The sequence below is a fragment of the Eurypyga helias genome, unplaced genomic scaffold, assembly GCF_000690775.1.
Source record: "Eurypyga helias isolate BGI_N326 unplaced genomic scaffold, ASM69077v1 scaffold3063, whole genome shotgun sequence".
Taxonomy (NCBI): Eukaryota; Metazoa; Chordata; class Aves; order Eurypygiformes; family Eurypygidae; genus Eurypyga; species Eurypyga helias.
In genome coordinates this window covers 109160-130622 of record NW_010242923.1, presented here as the reverse complement: position 1 = coordinate 130622, position 21463 = coordinate 109160, and the positions used below count along the sequence as shown (strand labels likewise).

Here is a 21463-nt window from a genome sequence, read left to right as displayed (position 1 = left end):
TTGGCGTTGTTGTCATCTTAGAGAGTAATTGCTGAAATAAACTTCACTCTCTATTCAAGTGCTTAGTTTGGAACTACTGCACTTCTGCATCCTGCAAGGCACAGATTGAAGTTTTCCATGAGGCAAAAGAGAAGGGTGAAAATAAGGGCAGGTGGCAAGATTTGTGCTTTTTTCAAAGTACATCTTGAGAATCAAAACATGGACGTTCTCTCACTGTTTCCGTTTTGTAGGCATGGGACCAGATCAGATGAAATCTGCAAAGATTTCCAAGGATAAGAATTTCAGCACAACAGAAGAAGTGGTAGTAAAAAGCTTAATGACAAAGTTTTAACAGAGAGTTCTTTCTATTTATCACGTGCAAGAGAACTTTATCTTCTGACATGGCTGCTTTTTACTGAATGTTGGCCACGTTTTCCTGGTTGGCATGTTCATTTCTCCTAGTTGGTTTTGTCCCCTTGCAGAACACGTCACCCTGTTGTGTTTGGTAACTAAAATAAATTGCTTGTGCATATAGCTTTAAAATGTCATATTTGTAGTCTACTGTTTTGTTCCTTGACATGCTGCCTTTGTTAGACAATGAGTCACAAGCTGTCTCATCCTATTAATAGCTTGTTAACTTTTAATTTTTAATTTCAAAGTCTACTTTTGTAAATGTCCTGTAGTTACTAAACCATTAGGAATATTCTGCTTCTTCTAATATCTAATGATGCGTTTCAAGGTATTTTTATCAGTGTAATTCATAGACTGCATACAGATTGTACAGCTTAACAAACAGCTTGCTATTAAAATCCTCTTTTTATTGGAGGGTGACATTTTTTTCTCTTAAACTGTGGCTCTGGGTAGCTGTTCCAGGCAGTGTGGCTTGTACAGAGTTTTTGTCATTCAGTTTTTCAAATCTTAGATCCTAGTGGTAAGGTTTAAAAATAAGTCGCTGGAAACCAGATCAGCAAGATGAACTCTGACAATACTCTACAGTCTTTTTTCCTAAATATTTTGAAAATAACTTTAAATATTCACATAGTGGCAACACAGTAGGAACACACCAACTAGAGAAGCTGTCAGGGATGCTGTGAAGGACAAGTGCAGAGCGCTTTATATAGCAGTTCTCAGCTGAATGTGTTAGGAGGGTTTAAACCCTTTTCTTAGAAAGAAAGGTGTTTCAGGGATGGTTAAGGTGATGTTGACGCATTCTGGTAAGGAATCTTGAAGCAAATGAAGGAGAAAGCACTCAAACCCAGAAAGTAATGAAAAGCTGCTTTAAAAGTAGCATTGATGCCCGGTGCTCTGCAAGTAATGAGGCTGATTGCAGACTGAGCACATCTCATCTTGACTGAGCACCTAGGCACATGCAACCTCTGGCTGCTGCTGGACATAGTTCAGGACGTGAGAGGTTAGCTGCATCACTGAAATTCATAGTCAAGAAAGCAAATTTTAACACTTCATTTTTTGGTCATGCCATACTTCAGTTTTGAAACCGCCTGTTGTTATTTGTGCTAAACCTTTGTTCTTATTTATTATAAAATAATTATTTGCCAGTTTAACAATTGGCATATTATCCTAGGGTTTTCCCCTCGCATCAGACGGTTCAGTTTGCATAACTTAACACGTACATGCCACAAGCATGCTCTGGCGCTCTGAGCATACCTTTACTACGTCTTTTGTTACCATTTGCTTCAGGAACTGTTGCTATAATGTATTAGTGAAGATGTAGTGATGATCCAAACTTAAGCTGGCTGTCCACTGCAGTACAGATTGGTTTTGCTAACCCACCACTTATGATGCTAATTTTCTAGAAAATGCCAGAGGGCAAAGTAATATGTTTCAGAAGGTTATTCTTATGAAAAGTGGTCAGCGTGAGTGTATGTCATGTGTGTATCTGCTCAGAGTTGATCATAGGATCACAGAATGGTTTGGGTTGGAAGGGACGTTAAAGACCACCTAGTTCCAACCCCCCTGCCATGGGCAGGGACACCTTCCACTAGACCAGGTTGCTCAAAGCCTCATCCAGCCTGGCCTTGAACACTTCCAGGGATGGGGCATCCACAGCTTCTCTGGGCAGCTGCAGTGGGTAACTACTTTTACCTCCGTGTTAGGTTGGATCCAATTAAAAAGCAATTATAAAGCAATCATTTACTGATACAACAAAATATTAGAAAATAAGAGTGTTTGAGAATAGCATGTTTTATAATTGAAGCTCTGTTTTTGTTCTGAAGAAGGTGCAGCATCTAATGGGATGTCAGCAGTGCTGGCTTATGTGTTCCTCTGTGACCAAGGAGAAACGGACTTAAAGTAATTGTGTTTGTGACTTTTAAAGTCTACTTTATTTTCTGCAGTCAGCACTAGTGAGAACTTCTGAATTTTTAGTGAATTTCTTCTGCTGATCACAAACTGGTGACCCCGTGTTTGACTCTTGGATTCAAAACTTTTGCCATGTCCAGTAGCGTTATTAATTTGAAGTTAACTAATACCGTCTGCATTATAACGCTGGAGGTTTGCTGAGCCGTTTTGAGCAGTCCCTGCTTTCCCAACTGCAGATGGGTTCACTGGTGTGTTTTGGAGTCTTGCAGCGTGTTACGGAGGGCTTCCAGTGAAGTGTTTTGAATGAGAGCGTTGCGATTCCTCAGCATCTGTAAAGCTGTGGTATTTCAGCAGCAGGCCTGTGTTGTTACCCGGCGTAGCTGTGACGCTGAGAATAGCTGATTGCTGCTTCAGAGGGTCTTTGCCTTTCTGAAGTGTTCAGCTTCTGGGTTCTAGCAGCATTATTTTAGTGTTTTTTATTGTATCCCTGCTTTATCTAATTTCGTGTTTGTGTGCAGTTTCAGGACCCTTCCTGAGTTTTTTGATGTTGGTAGCTCTAAGATTCATTTGTATTTGAATCTGAGGTTTGTGTATGCATTACAGTGTGGGGTAGCATTGCTAGTGCAGTAGGATAATGTCCTCTGCCTGATGGGGCTGCTACTGCTGTCCAGTGACACAGCATAAACTTGCTGCTTAGGGACATGATGGAAGGGTGATTGCCTAGACCTGCTGTTTTTTATTATTCCACTACTGTAATTACATCATAGGGGAAAAACAGTTTAGAGGTAATAATTAGTAATTGGACTGTAATAGTAAGGTCACATCACTTATTAGATAAAGGATTAAAAAAACCAAAGCAATCTCAAACTACAGAGAAAACCGCCAGCTAACCAGCAGTGTTGATAGCAGACGTTATTCAGATGTTTTATAATAATGACATTGTAGCTTTGGCAAACTGTGCAGTCCAGTCAGTATGCAGGTATTTGTTTCTAGTGATTTCTCTTTAATTCTGCTTAGTAATAACCTACAACAGGGGATGTCTGTGACAATTTGGCACAAGTGGAGGTCTGACACAGGGGCAGTGGCGTTATCTAACCAGAAAGCTGCATTGCACCTTACTTTTTGGGAAGGTCACCCTCTGAAGTTAACTTCCAAATGCAGGGAAAATGCAGGGACATTTCCATTAACAGGAAAAAACCCCAAACCAGCAGATCAGGGTTGTTCCCCTCCTCTGTCTTATTTTCTTTTATGTCATTGGGTTTTGATCAAGCTGGACATATCAATTTTCAGTCAGTGTTTTTTCTAGGTTAAACCAAAGGATTTCATACTATTCGCTGGATATTAAGAGGCAGGAAGTTTGCACAGGCAATACTGAATGGTAACAATTTCCTCCCTCCCCTACCATACGTTCCAGTGTGAGTTGGGCATCTGGCTGTCAGCTTTCTTTTTTCCCCCTTGATTTTGAGTGGAGAGGGTACTCTTTCTTCAAATTCCTGTTCATGCTTTAAAAAAAATGAATAAATGAAATTTATTAACACATAATGGAAAGCTTTTAGATGAGTCTGACTTTACCATTCTCTGGGGCAAGGTTCTGCCTGAGATCTGCAGAATGGTACCCAGAAAGGAAGTTCCTCCTTCCTCTGTTGTCACAGTGCCATAGCTGTCATGATCACTACACAATTTATGAGATAAAGTCAAAGCTCCTGTTGGAATCACTTATTTTCACAAGCATATCTAGCGGTATCTTTTCCCATCCCCAGAGGGTAGGGATAGGAGGAATTCCTGTGCTTTGTGCAAGATTAATAACAGTGTTGTTAAAACTTGGTATTCAGAGGGTACACAGAGACAGAGATGGCTGCTCTAGGACAAACTGGATTTTTAAGTGTGAATTGTGTTGGACGAAATAGGTTGTTGGTGCATCATGCTGCAGTAGGCTCCTTTTGAGGCACTCTGAAGGGCTTAAGGGTGGTAGGAGGGTTTAGGAAAGAATCTTGTCCTTCCATTATGGAGAAATCAGGTGTTGAGAGACAACATATTTGGGATGAGGACAGAAAAAAGAACAGGTGGTCCTAATATTCTATCAGATGAAAAATCCTAAACTATGCAATAAGAAAAAACCCAAAAAACCCTAAATAGACAAACCACAAAATCTGGATTCTGGATTGTCAGGGGATGGATGCTTGTTTGAAGCCCAAAATGCACCTGTGAATAGTGAGGATACTAAAATAACAAAATTATGTCCATGTTGTTTTTATTTTCCTGGTTCTTTGTGTTTCTACAGCTGTAGAAAAAGACAGATTGTTTCTGAAACATCTGAAAGGGTCTGTGTGTCTGATTATTGTGACTCTAATGTGTCATAGGAAAAACAAACATAAACCTGAGCGTTTACTTGGATTAAGCTCTGGTTTGGAGGGAACAGTGTGCTTGGCCCATAATATTTTAAGTTTCCGGTAAGTCATGTGAATTTTACTCTGAATTAGTACTTGTGTCTCTCTGAAAGCTCAAATTCAAAACTGTCTTAACAAAGAGTGACAGTAAACTGTAAATCATTGTCATGTTACAACATCCTTTGTGCTGCAAACCAGAAAAAAGATTAAAATAGTAATAGGTGATATAAATATTCTTAGTTTGATAAACTGTGATTTAAAACTGCATTTTTATCCATAAAAACCTGAAAGTTAGCTCTGCTGTAAGGTAGGCTTGGAAATAGACATAATGCAAAATCAAACAAGAATTATGCTTAAAATATAGGTTTCAGAGTAATTTAAGGGAGAGTCCGATGATTTCTTTGGGTTTATTGCGTCACACAGCATTAGCAATGTGCATGCTTTGATTTAAATACACACAAGTTTGTTTTTAAAAACACGGGTATACAAAACAAAAGGTCTTTTAAGAAAAAAAAGTAAGTTCCCCAACATAAATAAGTGTAGGAAATTTAGGCCTCCAGATATGATTGTCTTAACTTCTGTTTATACTTTTGGGGGTGTGTGAGCTGGGGTTCCTTGGCTTTATTTATAAACACTGATTTCAATCTTCTTCCGTTTCCTGGTGCTGCAGCTCCTACGCCCTGGGGTGGATTTATATAGAATTGTGCTTCGTTCCAGAATGTGCTTACCCTCAGCCAGAATTAGCGCAGTCGTTACTATTAAAATCTTTTGTTCATTGATATCCATAATGTGACTTGATGTTAGAAACGAATGTTAAAATCCAAACGGTATATTTGGATTTGTTTCATCTGGCTTCATTTTAGACTTCTTTCTTTGGTGGGGTGACAAAGGAATGAGGTGAATGTGTATTTTTAAAAATGAAATATTAAGATTAAAAAGTAAGGATTTAAATAGTTGTTTCATTTTTATTGAAGTCTAGTGGTTACATCTGCCACTGTTTATCTGTTGCAGGATTCTTCTTTCAAATGGTTTCCTTATAAACGCACAAATTGGGGATGGGTACTAGGCCGCTGAGAGACGTCTGCCTGTTGGTAGGTGGGCGAGTGGACTATGAAAACCCACAGAGTTTGCTGCAGATTCCTTTAAACCTTATGGCAGAATGTGGAGGTCTTCAGAATCCTTTATGTCCCAATTCCAGGACACAAAAAAGGCTTTTTTTTGGTGCAACAATGAATTAGGGCCAATGACAACAATGTAGAAAAGCACAGGGAGAGTCCTTTCAGCAGTGGCCCATTTCTTTGCAGTATGACGATGAATGAAAATTGTACAGCCTGGAGAAATCCTGTGATACTTCTCTATTTTTAGCTCTACTTATTAAAAGCTCATGCATATTTAATAGTAGAAGTATTAATTCATAATAGGCCTCATCTTTATATAGCCCATTTCGTATTGTTGTCTTTTCATTAATTGTTCATTTAGGTTCTGAGGGATTTCTGCTTCATTTACTGCAGAAACCGAGGAAAGCAGCAAATGCAGCAATAATCCCGCAAGAAAAAATTACAGTATGCGATCACTGAGCTAAATAATGAATTGTAACGTGTACTCACAAGGCAAGGAAGCATGGGCGATGATAGCTTTGAGATCTCCAGCTCCCTCGTGGTCTGCATTCTAGCTCAGTTTCCTCAATAGAGGACGCAGACCAGGCACGGAGAAATGTGTGTTGGGTTAGCTTGCAGGGGATGGTGGTGTGCATGAACTACCACAGGAGTACCTCTTTGGTCACAGGGGAGTTCTGCAGAGCTCTTAACTGTTTTCCTTGAGTGTGATTATGGATTGTAAACTGTAAATCAGTAAGCTGTTAAACGGGGAAAGTTTTTCTGTCCATTTCTCTTTTCCCTTCTAGTTCCCTCTTTGAAATTCTTTGTCTCTCTCTGCTTTGAGCCTGTTCCTTGAGGTAGACTGTATTTCTGCGGAGCTGTGGCCGTCACCTCTTACAATTGCACTGCAGCGGTTCGGCATCAAGCAGACAGAGACTTTTGTATGGTAGAGGCTATGTCTAAGTGTCCTACATGATGTTCTTGCTACACTGTAATACATGTGGGCATCTTCTGTTAATAACCTTGTGATAGGCATTAATTCTTCTGCCTTGCACAGTTGTGGAAGAACATTTGTCCAGAAGAGCGTGACTAGATACCCATCTGACTACTTTTCACTAAAATGAAGCAGCACTCTATCTGTTGAATTATCCAGCTAAAATGTTTGCTTAAAATTATTTAAGTCGTGTTTTCAAAAAAATGGTAAAGCAGTTGGCGCATAAGAATTCTGTTGTAGTGTTCAAGTACGGAATTTGAGCTAAAATATATTTCTGGGGAAAATCCAAAGTGGGATATTAAATTGCAATTTACATTCCTTTAAAACAAATTGTTAGACTTGGAAATGTTTGTATGTTGTTATTTTCTGGCTTGTAAAAGACAACCACCAGAGCTGGTTTGTCTTAGACCCAACGTGCATAGAGTATTACAAGTGATATATCCTGTAAATGTAGAGGGCAGTATCATCACCACCTTGGTATGCAGCCCTACTGACTTTCTACTTGGATTTATTCATGCTGAAGATCAGCATCCGTGTGTAATACAGACAAGCAGAATGCAGGCAAATACCTGTGTGTTTTTTCTTATTCTGGCCTCTTTTTTTGCCATTTATAAGGAAGCAGTTTAAAAAACTGTCGAGCAGATAAATTTTCTGGAGGAGGTCTTTAGGGCTTTCCATCCCTGTAACTTCTGCAAAGATTACATTCATAGCTATTTGATTCTCTGCCATATTTGTAACTTTTATATAGTGAACGTAATCAGCACTGCATTTTAGTATTGTGGTAGTGCTTCAAGTTCTGCTCAGAAAAAGTGTGTATGAGAATGGGGCTTCATTGTTATCGTTTAGCTACAGGTCCTTAAGTGTTTTGTAGTGTTATGAAGGCAGTGAATTGAAGAAAAGGTGGTTAAAAGAAATTCCTAGTGATTCTAGGAATACTGTTATGCAAAGATGACAGCACTGAAATCTTCTTGCTAATGATGGCACCTCCTCCTTAAGGACACACCTTGCACTGTCGGCTAGGAAAGGGCATTGCCTTTGAGCTGGCCTGGCTTAGCAGTTCTACTGCTCCTGCGAGTTTCAGGGGCATTCTTGGTAGTTGATTGCCTGGTGTATTGCCAGGCAAAAAGCTCTGTTTGACTGTAGGCAGTCAGAAATCTTCTGATGTTTTACTTCAGCCCAAGGGTCTCCTCAAGTCTTTATGGAAATGCAGTCTTTTTTGAGGGGGGGAGGAGATTATAACTGGTAAAATGTTCCTAATTGAAATAGCAGAATTATGACAGGGGCAGGAGGATGACAGTTGGAATGTATACTGATGGACAGGTAAATTCACTCCAGCAAAATCTGTCTGTTTTTAAGAATAATAGCTTCCTGTTTTCCTGATCTACTGATTGTATCTATAGTTTATTTATAAGGCTTAGGTACACAAACCTTGGGTTTGTTTTGGTTTTAATTTTACTTCGTTCTTTAAGGAGACCAACTGAGTCTTTCTTTAGGCATCTTCCACCCCCATTTCTGGTCAGTTTTACCAGGCTGGAACTTACAAAAAAGTGGGAATTGGGGAAATTATTTCCGACAGACTGGTGGGCACTCTTTTCTCATGTCTGCTAGCATGTTTCAGTTATGGAATTCTTGAATTTGAAATCAGTGAATATATGTTTTACACAAGGAAATGCTGCTTTTCAAGTTGATAATATCCCCTTTGCGACAAAAATGAATAAATAACACGATGAATGGAAGGGGTGTGCTGCTTTGAGAGGAACAGAACATTCCTGTGTTTCCTGATAACATGAGAATCTTTCAGCATGAGGGATGTACGTGTTCTGTGGTGGTTTGATACTGTTTCAGGGAGTGAAATGAATTTTACGTGGTAGAAAACTGAGCTTGTACAGGCGCGATAATGAGGATGATTATATTGGATTTGGACCTGAATGAGTAGAACAATGAATGTTCATTCATATTCATTGTATATTCCAAGGATCTCTATCAGTATGGAATAGATTTCCAGTTTAAAATTGAATAAAAATAAATTTATGTAATTGCTTATTGCATAGGATATATACTAGCTTTTAATAACTACCAAATAAGTACTTAAATTAGGCTGTCTTGATTATCACTAAAATACAGCTGTAACTTACGGGTGTGACGCTCATTGTAGTATCTGCATTGGTACAGATTGCAGAGGCTTGGAATGAAACTGCAGAACTACTAAAACAATAAGTAGTAAATAATTGTACTACTTCTTCTGTCAAGTACGTTATTTTATAAATGGTTTTTGAATTGTGGCTTTTTTGGCCTGGCAGTTTTCCTTCCTCTTTTTTTTTTTTTTTTTTTCAAAGGAATACAGCTTTTCTTTGCTCATTGTTGGGCTTTTTGGCATTGTACTCTTTCTTCTGGTTACATGTTTATTTGCTTTCTTGGACAGAAAGATTCTAAATTGTTCTGTTAAAGTTCTGTATTTTGGTCTTTACTGTTCTGTGTTGTGAAAAAGCCTTGGGAGAAAATACATAACTGGGGAGGTCTGGGCTTGTGCTGCTGATGCTCTAGAAGTCATAAAGACAGAGTGTTAAATGGGCTGCCCTTTTTTCTTGTCATTCATATGTTCTTGTAAGCTTTCACATACGTAAGTATGAACATGTATTACAATTTATTCACAGAATAAATTAAATCCACATTTTCCCATCCTGTGGCAAAGGAGCCTCTCAGAGATATTCTGGTACAGACATTTGAGGAGGGACTGTGTTTTAGATGGACTGTATGACCTGCCATCAAAAGGCTAAACGGAGAGCAACTGCGTCAGTACTTCAGGGGAAATTCTTCAGGATGGCTAATTGACAGCAACTAGCAGCAGAAACATCGGTGTCATGAACACTGCAGATCAAACCTCTGGTAGTGGGATTCTGATTTTAGAGTTTCTGTAGAGTAGTGTTGTGAATTTCTAAGGCTGAAATTTCATGATATGCTGGATTTGATGGCTGCTTGTCTGTACCTCCGGTGTCTGCCTCATTTGGTGAACTATAACTCTTTGATGGGGTGGTGCTACAGGTAAGATTACTGCAATAAATGAACTTGGTTAAAGTAGTTCCCACTCCAGGAGGAGGCTGGAGGGCTATGTAATACATATGGAGCACAGCCTCTTGGCTGTGAAATTGCACTAAAATTTCCAGTCGGGTTTTGTTTCTTCATGTGAATAGTCAGAGGATGAGAGCGTATCTGGTATGTTGAACTGAAATGTATGTGCAGCTCTTACATCGCTACTTACGGTGAAAGGCAGGGATGAGTTGTAGGCCATGGATATCCTCTGGAATATCTTTAGAGCAAAACTAAAGTACATCTGCAGGCCAGCCAGATCTCACAGCCTGGCAGCCGCAGCAAAAAGGATTGTATGATCTCTCCACAATCTCTTCAGTGCAAATTCAGACAGGTTAGCCAAGCTCTCGGTGTCAAACGCTGTGGTTCGCCTGACTGAGATAGCTTGAAGTGTTTTGGGACTTGCTTACCCCGTCTTAGCTGTGGGGACAGCATGGCAGGGACATGGGACATTTGTCTACACTGGCAACACGGTTTGTCAGTATGTACTCACTCAACCCGGTATAACTGTGGGTATGCCGAGCTATACGTATGCAAACGTGTGCGTGTGTATGCTGGTGTCTCGATAATATTTATGACCTTGTACTCTTTACATCAGTGCTCAGATCTGTGTACCCGCTAGCTCCAGTATGAGAATTGCTAGGTGGTACTACAAGCACAGCAGTGCCTGGTGGGCTACTGGGCCAGGGGTTCTGACCTGTCAGAAATACACAGAACCCTCCAGGCTGCTGGCCTTCATAACAGGCTTAAGCACTAACGTCTGCCTGATGTAAGGGAGTTGCAGTTGGTGTGGAAGATGTAAGCCTTATTTAAGCAGGTATGGTAATAGGAGTGACATTTGTTCCAGACAGATTCAGAAGTGTATAGGACTGGCTTTACAAATGAACTGTACAGAAAGGCATTTAAAAGGTCTAAAATAGATCTTCTGTTATGCTATGAGTTAACAAAATTATTCTCCATCCCAATAATGTGCTGCATACGTATTTTTAAAAAAACAGCCTATTTATGCTGAATTATATGCTTTTTCCTTTAGGGAAGATTTTTAGCCAGTCTAAATTACATGGTGGTTTTGTAATCTGAGCTGATGTTTAACATCTGAGCTGAGTCACCAGATTTGAATCCAAAGAAGACTAGAGTATGCATGCACACTTTGTCTTTTTCCTTTTTTTTCCACTCCCTCTTTCCTGTATGGCAATATCCCTGTGAAATTTCAGCACAGTAATTTTTAGCTTTACCTTAAAATATCTGAATACGGTTTCCAGAAATAAATTGCGGTGCTAGTTATAATTTCCCAGCAGTGTGTTGAGAGGATGAGTTAGCAGACCAGAAGCAGAGTATTCTCAGCACAGTTTACTTTTTTGGTTGTTGCCAGAGGTTTGGGCATGGCTTTGAGCAGGGCAGCAAAGGCAAAGATCAAAAGGGGGACCGATTTTCATACCCTGAATTGTTTTGGGAGGAGCCTCTGACCCTTCACCGAGGAGACCAGCTACCTAGCATAGCCCCTTGCCGGGCATAGGGCACGTAATGTAATCTGGCACTCCTGAGCAGATGCTTGAATGGATAAATCAGAACATTTCTCGTTACGTCTTCGAACAAGCTTCAAGTTGACTTTTTCAGCAATTTTCTTGATTAAAAAACTAAATCTGGTTAAATGCCCCTGTGTATATATGTTGGTTTTTGTAAACTAGCAAGTTTATTAAATTCTTACATCATCATTGCTTTGGACTAAGCTGCTTTTAAGAGTATCCAGTAATTGCCCTATTATTAAAGTCTTGAGGGCTTTGTAAGCAGATCAGCAAAAAATTAAATTGTTTCTGAATTTAACTTGTCTTGTTGCACTTCAGGATAGAACAGATTATATTCCAAGACAGTTACTATCCAATTAACTTAAAGTTAATTAAATTTAAATTTAAAAGTTAAAGCAAATTTAAATATTATTCCATTTAAAAGCCAAGACGAACATTAAAGAACATGTAAATATTTAAACTGTATCTAAGTCCTGTGTCACTTGTAATGGTAATTTCCTATGATTTGTAGTATCTTTTCAAGAGCATCCCAAATGAAAGAAATATCTAGAACTGGCTATTCAAGGAAAAGCAGTGAATACAAATTTACTGTCAAATGTACAAATTAGAGGAACTGGGGGGAAAAAGGACACATCTTCCCCTTTTAATCTCTGAGATATCCTCAGTATTCTTGTAATTAAAAAGAAAAGTGGTGTCAGAGGAGTAATGATGTGATTTTTCAAGTTTATGAAATCTCTCTTTTGCCCTTAATTCAATCACAAATTCTCTATGTTTAGAATGATCACATTTTTTCCTTCCGAAATATCAATCACTTGTTAATATAATTTACCTCCGTAATTTATTATTTAAAACATGCAGATCTAATGAGCACTTGGGCTTTCTAGGTAGCAGTATTGAAGTTATGATTTTATTGTAGCTGAAGGATCTCATCCTTTTTCTGCCTGATGCTGATGCTCAGAATTGTACTGTTATCTAGTATAATGGTTATTTTTTTTGAAACACTGAACTTCATGATCTACTGAGAAAATAATACATTTCTGCTACATGATACAAGTTGATTAATTCATATACTAAATAATCCTAAAGATTTAGGATATTGGCATGATCATGTAAGTAAAGAGGCCATATTACCTTCTACTTGGTAAATACTGGAGAAAAATAGAGATCCCGGTGAGAATCATATTTATCTGCATGGCTGAACTGGAAGCATCCAAATGTGTTAGCTTAACTGTAATGTGATAGAATGTTAGCTAATGGGGAAAAATCCTAATAATCAGTGAAATACCCTCTGAGAGAATTTCCATTATGTGGACTGCAGGAAATTTGGTAAGTAGAAAGTTCTGGAAATATTCCAGAAGGAATGACTAGAAAGAGCATCTGGGCAGAAGGATGAAGCTTTTTCTTCTATTTCTTTCTGTATGGAAATGAATGCTTCATGACAGCTTTTAGTATTTCATATTTTTTTATGGACCGAATCTCTGTCTCCATGTAGTCATAGAGATACTAGAATATAGAAAATTTGAAGAGCTGTGAAGTTCATTTCTTTGTCTTGGGCAAACTCGGTTACTGATAATCTTGCAGGGTAAGTAGCTGGTGAATTGGATGAGGAGGGGCAGAGGTACACAGCAGCTCTGCAGGAGCAGGATAAGTGCAGACTGATTAAGCAGACGAGTTAACTTTATGGTTAACTATCACCCAGTTTCTTAGGTGGGTTGGGCCGCTGATGAATTCTGACTGTGCTGCTTTTGCTGGGGTTCCTAGCAAGCTTGATGCTAGCGTATGGAGAGCTGCCAGTGGACTGTAGTCATACGTTATTCCAGAAAACAAGCTAGTTTGGAGTTCTGCGGGGAAGAAAATACCCAAATTCTGAATTTATTCAAGAAACGTTTTCTTAGCCACTGAAGCTCAGAGCTGGTCACTTTGAGCCATTTACTTTATTATAGCTTTTATAAATCTTTGTGCTGAACAAAGCAATGCCACACAGCATGTAATTGGGAAACGAGCATGTTTTCTGGTCTTCATATTCTTGATGTGGTTTTCGGCCTGTATCATTATGTGGATTGCTTATCTCTGCATGCGAGTGGCACTTGAGAGAGATACCAAGCATCATCTCCATGGGAGGAAACTTTGGGGCCAGTCTGGGGTCGTTCCTGCCCATCTGATGTGCAGCGACAGAGATTCTGAGGTGCTGAGGCCTGCCCACCTCCTGGCCTCACTTGTCTCGTGGGTGACGTGACGTTGCAGCACGGTGACGTGAAGTCAGTGCCCCAGTGAAGCGTGTTAATCCTCGCTTGCCCAGCAGCACCCTGAGCCACCCGCTTAGAGCGCGGGTTTGTCCAGCGGGTGACCGGTCGTGCTCTCAGGGCAAGCCCTGTAGAGTCTGTTTACAGTAAATGCTGTGGGAAGAGGCTGCTGGCAAGGCCCGTAAGCCACATAAAAGATCACTATGTACACAAGAAATGAATCACTCCCTTGAGGAAACACGGCAGCCTGTGAACTCAGGTTTGTTTTGCATGGTGGGATGGGACTTTTTGGGCTATTCCTGTGCTGGAACTCCTAGACTTTCATCATGTACCTTTTTTAAACTACTGAATGTTTGACTGCATGTCAGAAATGCTTTGACGTTGCTTTTCAGTCTCACTTGGTGAAGAAGGTTGGGCAGCAGAATTTTTCCTATCTGTTTTGCATATCAGGTGGAACTTTCTCCCAGTTCTGGTCTCCCTATAATTAGTAACTGAGGAGTATGTTTAGACAAATAATGCTGAACTCGTGCCAATTAAAGATTAGGAGGAAATCAGTCCTATTTCTCTTGATGCTTCTTGTCAAGTATTGAAGAAAACACTGTGATACAGATAAGCAGCTTTGGTATGGGTTTCACTTTTCAACTAAAATACTTTGCTAAACTTAATATCTGCTAATTTCTGAAGTGCCTATATTTTCCCTATGCTTTTGATTCAGTTTCCACATTTCTGCTTGCCTTCACAAAACAATCCTGGGCTGTATCCGGAGAGGTGTGGCCAGCAGGTCGAGGGAGGGGATTCTGCCCCTCTACTCTGCTCTGGTGAGACCCCACCTGGAGTACTGCGTCCAGCTGTGGAGCCCTCAATATCAGAAGGATATTGACCACTTGGAGCGAGTCCAGAGGAGGCCACGAAGATGATCAGAGGGCTGGAGCCCCTCTCCTATGACGAAAGGCTGCGAGAACTGGGCTTGTTCAGCCTGGAGAAGAGGAGGCTCCGAGGAGACCTCATTGCAGCTTTCCAATATCTGAAGGGGGCCTGCAAGGGTACTGGGAGAGGACTTTTTACAAGAGCCTGTAGTGATAGGACAAGGGGTAATGGGTATAAATTGAAATCAGGGAGGTTTGGATTAGATGTCAGGAAGAAATTCTTCACAGAGAGGGTGGTGAGGCACTGGAACAGGTTGCCCAGAGATGTTGTGGATGCCCCATCCCTGGATGTCTTCAAGGCCAGGCTGGATGTGGCTCTGAGCAACCTGGTCTAGTGCAGGGTGTCCCTGCCCATGGCAGGGGGTTGGAACTAGATGATCTTTAAGGTCCCTTCCAACCCTAACCATTCTATGATTCTATGAATATTCCTTGCCAGTTGTGTGTGATATTTTGTGAAATCACTGCTCTGATCACGTTCAGCCTGGTTGGCCACACTTTCATGGCAGGGAAGGTGCACATAGCTCATCATGCGTATTTGTCCTTGCAGTACAGTCTGGATGCAAATACTGTTTCAGTGGCGCTTAGCAGGAATTGAAAGTGGGAGGACAATTTTTATTTTCAGTCTCTGGTAGGATGTACGTGCTAGTGAGCTGTGATGTTATTATTATTATTATTGACAGACATTGGGAATTGTTAACCACACGACAGATAAGTAATTCCCTTCGTAGGCAGGAAGGCACTGTGTAAGGTTTTCATCCCATCTTCAGACTGAATTTTAAGACTGCAAATTATTGAAGTAGTGGCTCTTTTTTCCCTTCTATCACTCCTTATATTTTGGGGTTTACGGAAATCACCTTTCCATCTTGTATAATACGAGTGTCATTTCCCCCTCCTTACAAATCACCTTAATTAGCCTCCCAGCTTGCTGTGAGATGGTACGTAGCAGAGTGCTGTCTGACTCGAGGGCTGCTTTACAGCCTATTCCACTAGATTTAGAAAATATTGTAAAAGTTTGCAAGGCCTGAATTTAGGGAGGGTTTTTTTTTTTTTTTACATAATAGGAGCTCACATACGTGTGAGTTTAACATGTTTCTTGCAAATGGATTTCAATTGTTTTAAGTTATGTCATTTGTTGGGATGGTTGTTTAAATCATGACTTAAAGACACTTGGATTTATGAGTAGGATCAGAGAAGTTATCCAGCATTCAGATTTGTGGTTTACTTGACTTTTAGAAACAGTAATGATGTCCATGGTTCACCGGAGTGGTAACAATTAGGATTTAAGAAAATGGACTGTTGCACAGGAGCTCATGTTTTTCTCAGGCAGTTCTTTTCTCTGAAACTGTGGGATAGTCCTAGCTGGTACCAGTTAGTTCTCATGTGTCCTTAAACATGGATGAGTTTGTCCATCTGCCACAGAAAAATTTTCAATATGTTCCAACAAATGCCAGTGCTGCCCTGGGTACAATGTACTGCTCTGCAGCCAAAGGAAACTTTTTCATCCCGCCAATTAAAAATTTGTCTTTGACTTGTAGACCTCCTGCATGACGCTTATTTTGCAGTAATTCTACTGCCGTAAAGCCACTGTCTGCCTTAGTTCAAAGCTACCTAAATCTCTAGGCTGAAAAGAAGGTGCTGAGCTTGGCAGTGCAGTGTCAGTCTGGTAATCTCGTGTGGAGGGCAGTGGTACCCAGGCAGGTGTGTGTGCTGCTAGGGCAGGCAGGCTCAGGTACTAATGGGGCTGTGCCTGTTCAGGGGGTACAACTCTTTCACTATGACATTTAGGACTTAACTGTCTTAAATCCTTGCTGTTGCCCAGATCAAAACCTAAAATAGGAGGAGGGGAAAAAAACCCCAGGAGGATCAGAGTGACTGGTTGATCCCAGTTTGTTTCACTGACTTGTAGGGAAGTTGGTGACTTTCTTATTTACCCTTCTGGCTGCAAAATCTCCCGGGACTTTCATACCTAGCGAATAATACTCGGCATAGAGGAACAAGATACTAGCTTCCCTGGTGATCTAAGAATGCCCTTTATACCAAAGTTTCCTTTCCGTCACTGACACTGGTGTCAGACAGAGGCAGAGTGTGCAAGAACGCTAGTGAACCCTGCTGACATCCAGCACCAAAAATAGCGTGTTTTGTGTATGCAGCCAAAACATTGCTCGTGTCAGGAAAGACTGTGTGGCGTACTTTGTGAAGTAGGTATGGGCATTTCCACGTCACTTCTGTCTATGTAGAATTAATGAATGCAAGTTTTGTTTCCTTCCTTTTCTGCAGTATTTTATGCTGAACCATGTACATACTACTGGAGGAGTTACACTTCTTTTTTCCCTTTTGTTAGTTATTAAATATTTCAAAACATCTCCCACTTAAGAAGAGCTGAAAAATAGTAGAATTTGTGGTAAACTGGAAGAGTACACTGAAATGTTGTTACAAAACAATTGAAGATGGGAGGTAGGAAATAGGAGTGAAGTGGCAGACTTTGAAGATGCATCATATGAGGAAAGAGGAAAGAATAGGAAAACCCTCAAAATATGAAAATTTCCTTTTTTTTCTATTTTTTTTCTTAATCACGATCATGGGATCTCCAAGTGGTCTACTTGTGTGGGTTTGGTGTGGATTATTATTTTTTTTTTTTTTTAGATTATATGTCTCTTGACCTCTAGAGACAGAAGTTTGTTTATGAAATCAGTTGTGAGACCTTTGATTCCTACCTACACTATAGGTCTAATTACAGTTATAATACTATGGAAGTGGCCAAGCAATCCATTTGCTTCTCGCAGGCTTTACATAATTCTGCATTACAGGCTTCCTTGCTTGAAACAAGGAATGTTATAGCAGGTGACACTCAGCATTGTCTGACAATACTTGGGTTATTTTAAGAGAACAAATATATCTGCGTATGATACCCGAGGGCTGTGACACAGAGAAGAAAGCCCCAGAATAATACACAGGTGCCTTTTATATGTGTACATGCACAAATTCTTTTGGTCTTTCTGCAGTATACATCCCTCACAGAAGACACTATAGTGGAATAATTGATTAAGTAAATTGCAACTGGTTAAGTTGCAGTCTGGTTAGTAATACTGAAATACTATTTTCAAATTGTATGAAGGATGTAAGGAACCGAGGACACAGTTTCTTCCCAGTGAGCTCTGGAGTTATTGCTGGGCAGGAGACCTTTGGTTTGGTTTGGCATTGGAGGAAATGCACAGTTCCTTTTCCAGACACATATAGTATGGAAGATTGTTTTCACAGTTTTGACTGAAAAACGCATTACCAGAAAATTCAGTTTCTTTTGAAAGCAAATAGTTCTGCCAGATGAGGACTGGTTTATTTCCTCTGTAAGATGGAAAAAATGAGTTGATAAAAACTGTAGCCTTTGGAAAAGGAAAACAGCTTTGATCAAAGTCACATAGCTTAGACAAGGAAGTTTTCATATTCCTTCTATGGCAAGAGGTTCCCCATCACCAGTTCTGTCTTCTACGTCTAGAGGAAAGCTGTTGAATTTATAAGGCCTGTGTTTTCTGATGTATGGAAAAGAAGAAAATCTGAGTGCACAGATAAAGTGACATAGGCTAATTGAATATATATATATAGTCTAAAGTAACCCAGTCAATTGTCTGACATGTTTTTGTATAGTACAGAGGATCTCAGAAGCTATGCTTTGTATCTTAAAATTCTTATGAAATGACAAAATGATTTTATAGTAGCACAGTTCAGTGTTACTGTATTTCTACTGAAATATGTCCGACCTTATTAGTATCTTCAACTCTCTTCTGATTCCAAACATACAGTGCATGGAGAGTATTGTTGGAAACTAATGGTGAAAGTATATCCCATACTGCTGTGATTTCTTTGGTGAAAGACGAGTTTGTTACCACTTCATTCTTTAGGCTACTGCCAGATTTAAATCAGCTTTGTTACTGTGGCTGTTCTTGCTTGGTAGATGGTCTTGGATGTTTTGCTTTCTGTTGCTTTCTGGTGTATAAATGTTATTTCATGGTGTGTGGTTAACTCTGAATTTTGTTGCAAGTGATTAATGATTTTTTTTTTCTTACATGTACAGACATTAAGGTGGCTGCAGTGATAGAACAATGAAGTAAAAGATTTTACTCAGTCTATATCAGGCTTCTGTAGGAACACTTTTGCAACATTTTTGCACTAATGCCTCTCCATTTAATATTCGACTGAGAACCTGCTTTCTCACTTTAACACTTTCTTTTTTTTGTTCTTCTTGATAGATCTCTGAACAACAACTTTTTCACGTAAATTGACAAAAGTGGAGAAGAGATGGCCAGTTCAGCCCGAGAACATCTGCTTTTTGTGCGGCGTCGCAACCCACAGCTGCGGTATACTCTGAGCCCAGAGAATCTGCAGAGTTTGGCCTCTCAGGGCACCATGGCTGAGAACATGAACTTGCAGCGTGCCAACAGTGACACTGATTTAGTGACCTCGGATAGCAGGTCTAGTTTGACAGCCAGTATGTATGAATATACTCTGGGGCAATCTCAGAACCTCATCATTTTCTGGGATATTAAGGAAGAAGTAGACCCGACTGACTGGATAGGACTTTATCATATAGGTAAGTCAGAACCATGTTGTAATGTTTCTCTATGTTTTTTGCTCTTTTGCCACTTCATCTTTGCTTTTGTGATATGTTGGGGGTTGGAACCAGATGATCTCTAAGGTCCCTCTCAACCCAAACCATTCTATGATTCTATGTATTCTGGCACGCTACATAATTAATATCAAGATAAATTTGAGGTAAGGCTGCAGACAATCAGCTTGGATTTCTCTTTGCATTTCTTAGTGCAGTGAACTATGTCAAACCATGATTCTAATTAATGTAGATGGGTTCCGTGGTGACCTGCAAGAAGATGACATGCATTTATCAACAAATCACGTAGTTTCTTGTTTTCACCTTTGCTGGTGGCTGTCTTACAGATGGGGAAGTCAGAGTACTGTTCATCATATACCTTGACATGTTCACAGTCCAGTGCTTACACACTTTATTGGACAAGTAAATTCATAACATTTCTCAAAACGTGTTTTGTACGAGTCTTTGTAGAACTGAAATTGTATCAATACTGAAGGAGCGAGAATTTCTGTTTATGAAGAATTCTGGAGCGGGAAATCCTCTAAGGAGATTTTTATGTGCCTTTTTATTGCTGTTCAAGATATTTTATAGAAGGTAGTTGGAAAGATCTCAATGCCGGCTTGCAAGGGCCTGTGGGCAGTGTGTGCATTAGCCAGTGTGACTGAGAAGGAGTGGACCAGTAGGTCAGAGCAGTTGGCTCTGAGACCCTAGCATCAGCAGCATGTTTGGGCTGGGTCTTACCATTGGATTGTGTTTAATCAGGTCCCTAGATCCAAACATCCCTACCGCATGTGTGGTTGGGAGCTGTCCAAACGACAATCTTTTTTATGTCCCCACTAGGAGCTGGGGCATAGAATCATAGCGTCATTGAGGTTAGAAAAGACCTTTAAGATCATGGGATCCAACTGTTATAACCCAACACTGCCAAGTCCACCACTAACCCATGTCACTAAGCACCACATCGACATGTCTCTAATACCTCCAAGGATAGGGACTCAACCATTCCCCTGGGCAGCCTGTTCCAGTGCTTGGTAACTTTTTCAGTGAAGAAATTTTTCTTAATACCCAATCTAAACCTTCCCTGGAGCAATTTGAGGCTGTGTCCTGTTGTCCCATCTCTTGTTATTTGGGAGAAGAGACTGACACCCCAGTCTGCACCCTCCTTTCAGGTAGTTGTAGAGAGCGATAAGGTCTCCCCTGAGCCCTGTTTTCTCCAGGGTGAACAACCCAGTTCCCTCAGACACTCCTCATCAAGCTTTTCTTTTTTAATGAGTGCTCAGTAATTGGGGATAGTGGGTTGATTTGTTACAAAATTGCCTGCTTCTCTGAGCCCAGTTACTAAGTTAGAAAGGAACTGTCAATTTAAACTGCCATAAGCAGAAACTGGTGGAAACAGGTCTGATCATTGGAATTCTCTCTGTGGTTGGACTGAGCTTAGCACAATGAAATCAGGATTTTGGAGAGAGATTTGCTGTGCCAGCATTTTCCAAGTTGTTCCATCTCTGCATCACTTACGTTGCATGCTGTGTAGGTGCCATATCTAGTTGTCATTATTTTTCTTCTTTTTTTTTTTTTTTTTTTTGGGTCTGGTATTTTTTTCCAGTATTACTGCAGCTCCACAAGCTGGACTTGTGGTGTTCCAGTGCTTACCTGGTTATAAAAGCTGTACTGGAGTAGCTGCATGAGCTGCAGTCTCTCCTGGAATGAACTGTGGATATCTGCTAATGTATAAGCCACCTAAATGAAGTGTCTCCATAATAAACAGACATGAGTCTTCCCAACAGCATTAGCAGCATGAAGTGTAGTCTGTGCTGTAAAATGCATAGACTGCTAAATGGAGCTTAAAAATTCTAATTTAAATACATTGAGAGGTTCCTCTGAATAAAAGTTTGACACCCTTTCCCATTTTTTTTCCTATGGTTTACAGCACTTCAGGATTGGTATTCAAGATGCTGAGTACCGCATCTTTCTATAAAGTTCTTATTGGCTCTTATTGTAGGCCGTAAGTGATTTTTATCCTACTTGCATGGTTAAAAATACTTCTGCTTTCAGTCTGTTGGGCCCCTAAAGTATAAAACAATGTTAAGTTACCACAGGGTAAGAATTCTCTAAGGAACGGCCAAATTTACACCTTCTTGAGCCTAACCCCCCATCATGCTACCGTGTAATGCCAGAATGTTTGAGCTATATCTTGAGTTTCCTGTTTCCTTGTTAAGTGATGAAAGGTCTAGGAACTCATTCACATTGAGCTTTTGTCTCTGCTGCTGCTTGAAATTCATGTGAGCTGGTGAGAATTTTGTTGCTG

The 21463-nt window shown here is 40.1% G+C and overlaps 1 protein-coding gene across 1 annotated transcript in view; it reads left to right on the top strand.

Moving 5' to 3' along the window:
- Positions 1–18851: 18851 nt before the first annotated feature.
- The window catches only part of HECW2 (HECT, C2 and WW domain containing E3 ubiquitin protein ligase 2), a 99199-nt gene continuing 96587 nt past the window's right edge, over positions 18852–21463 (top strand). The window contains exon 1 of the mRNA XM_010149206.1: positions 18852–19143. Coding sequence (XP_010147508.1) covers positions 18852–19143 — 292 coding nt within the window. The remainder of the gene's footprint in view (positions 19144–21463) is intronic.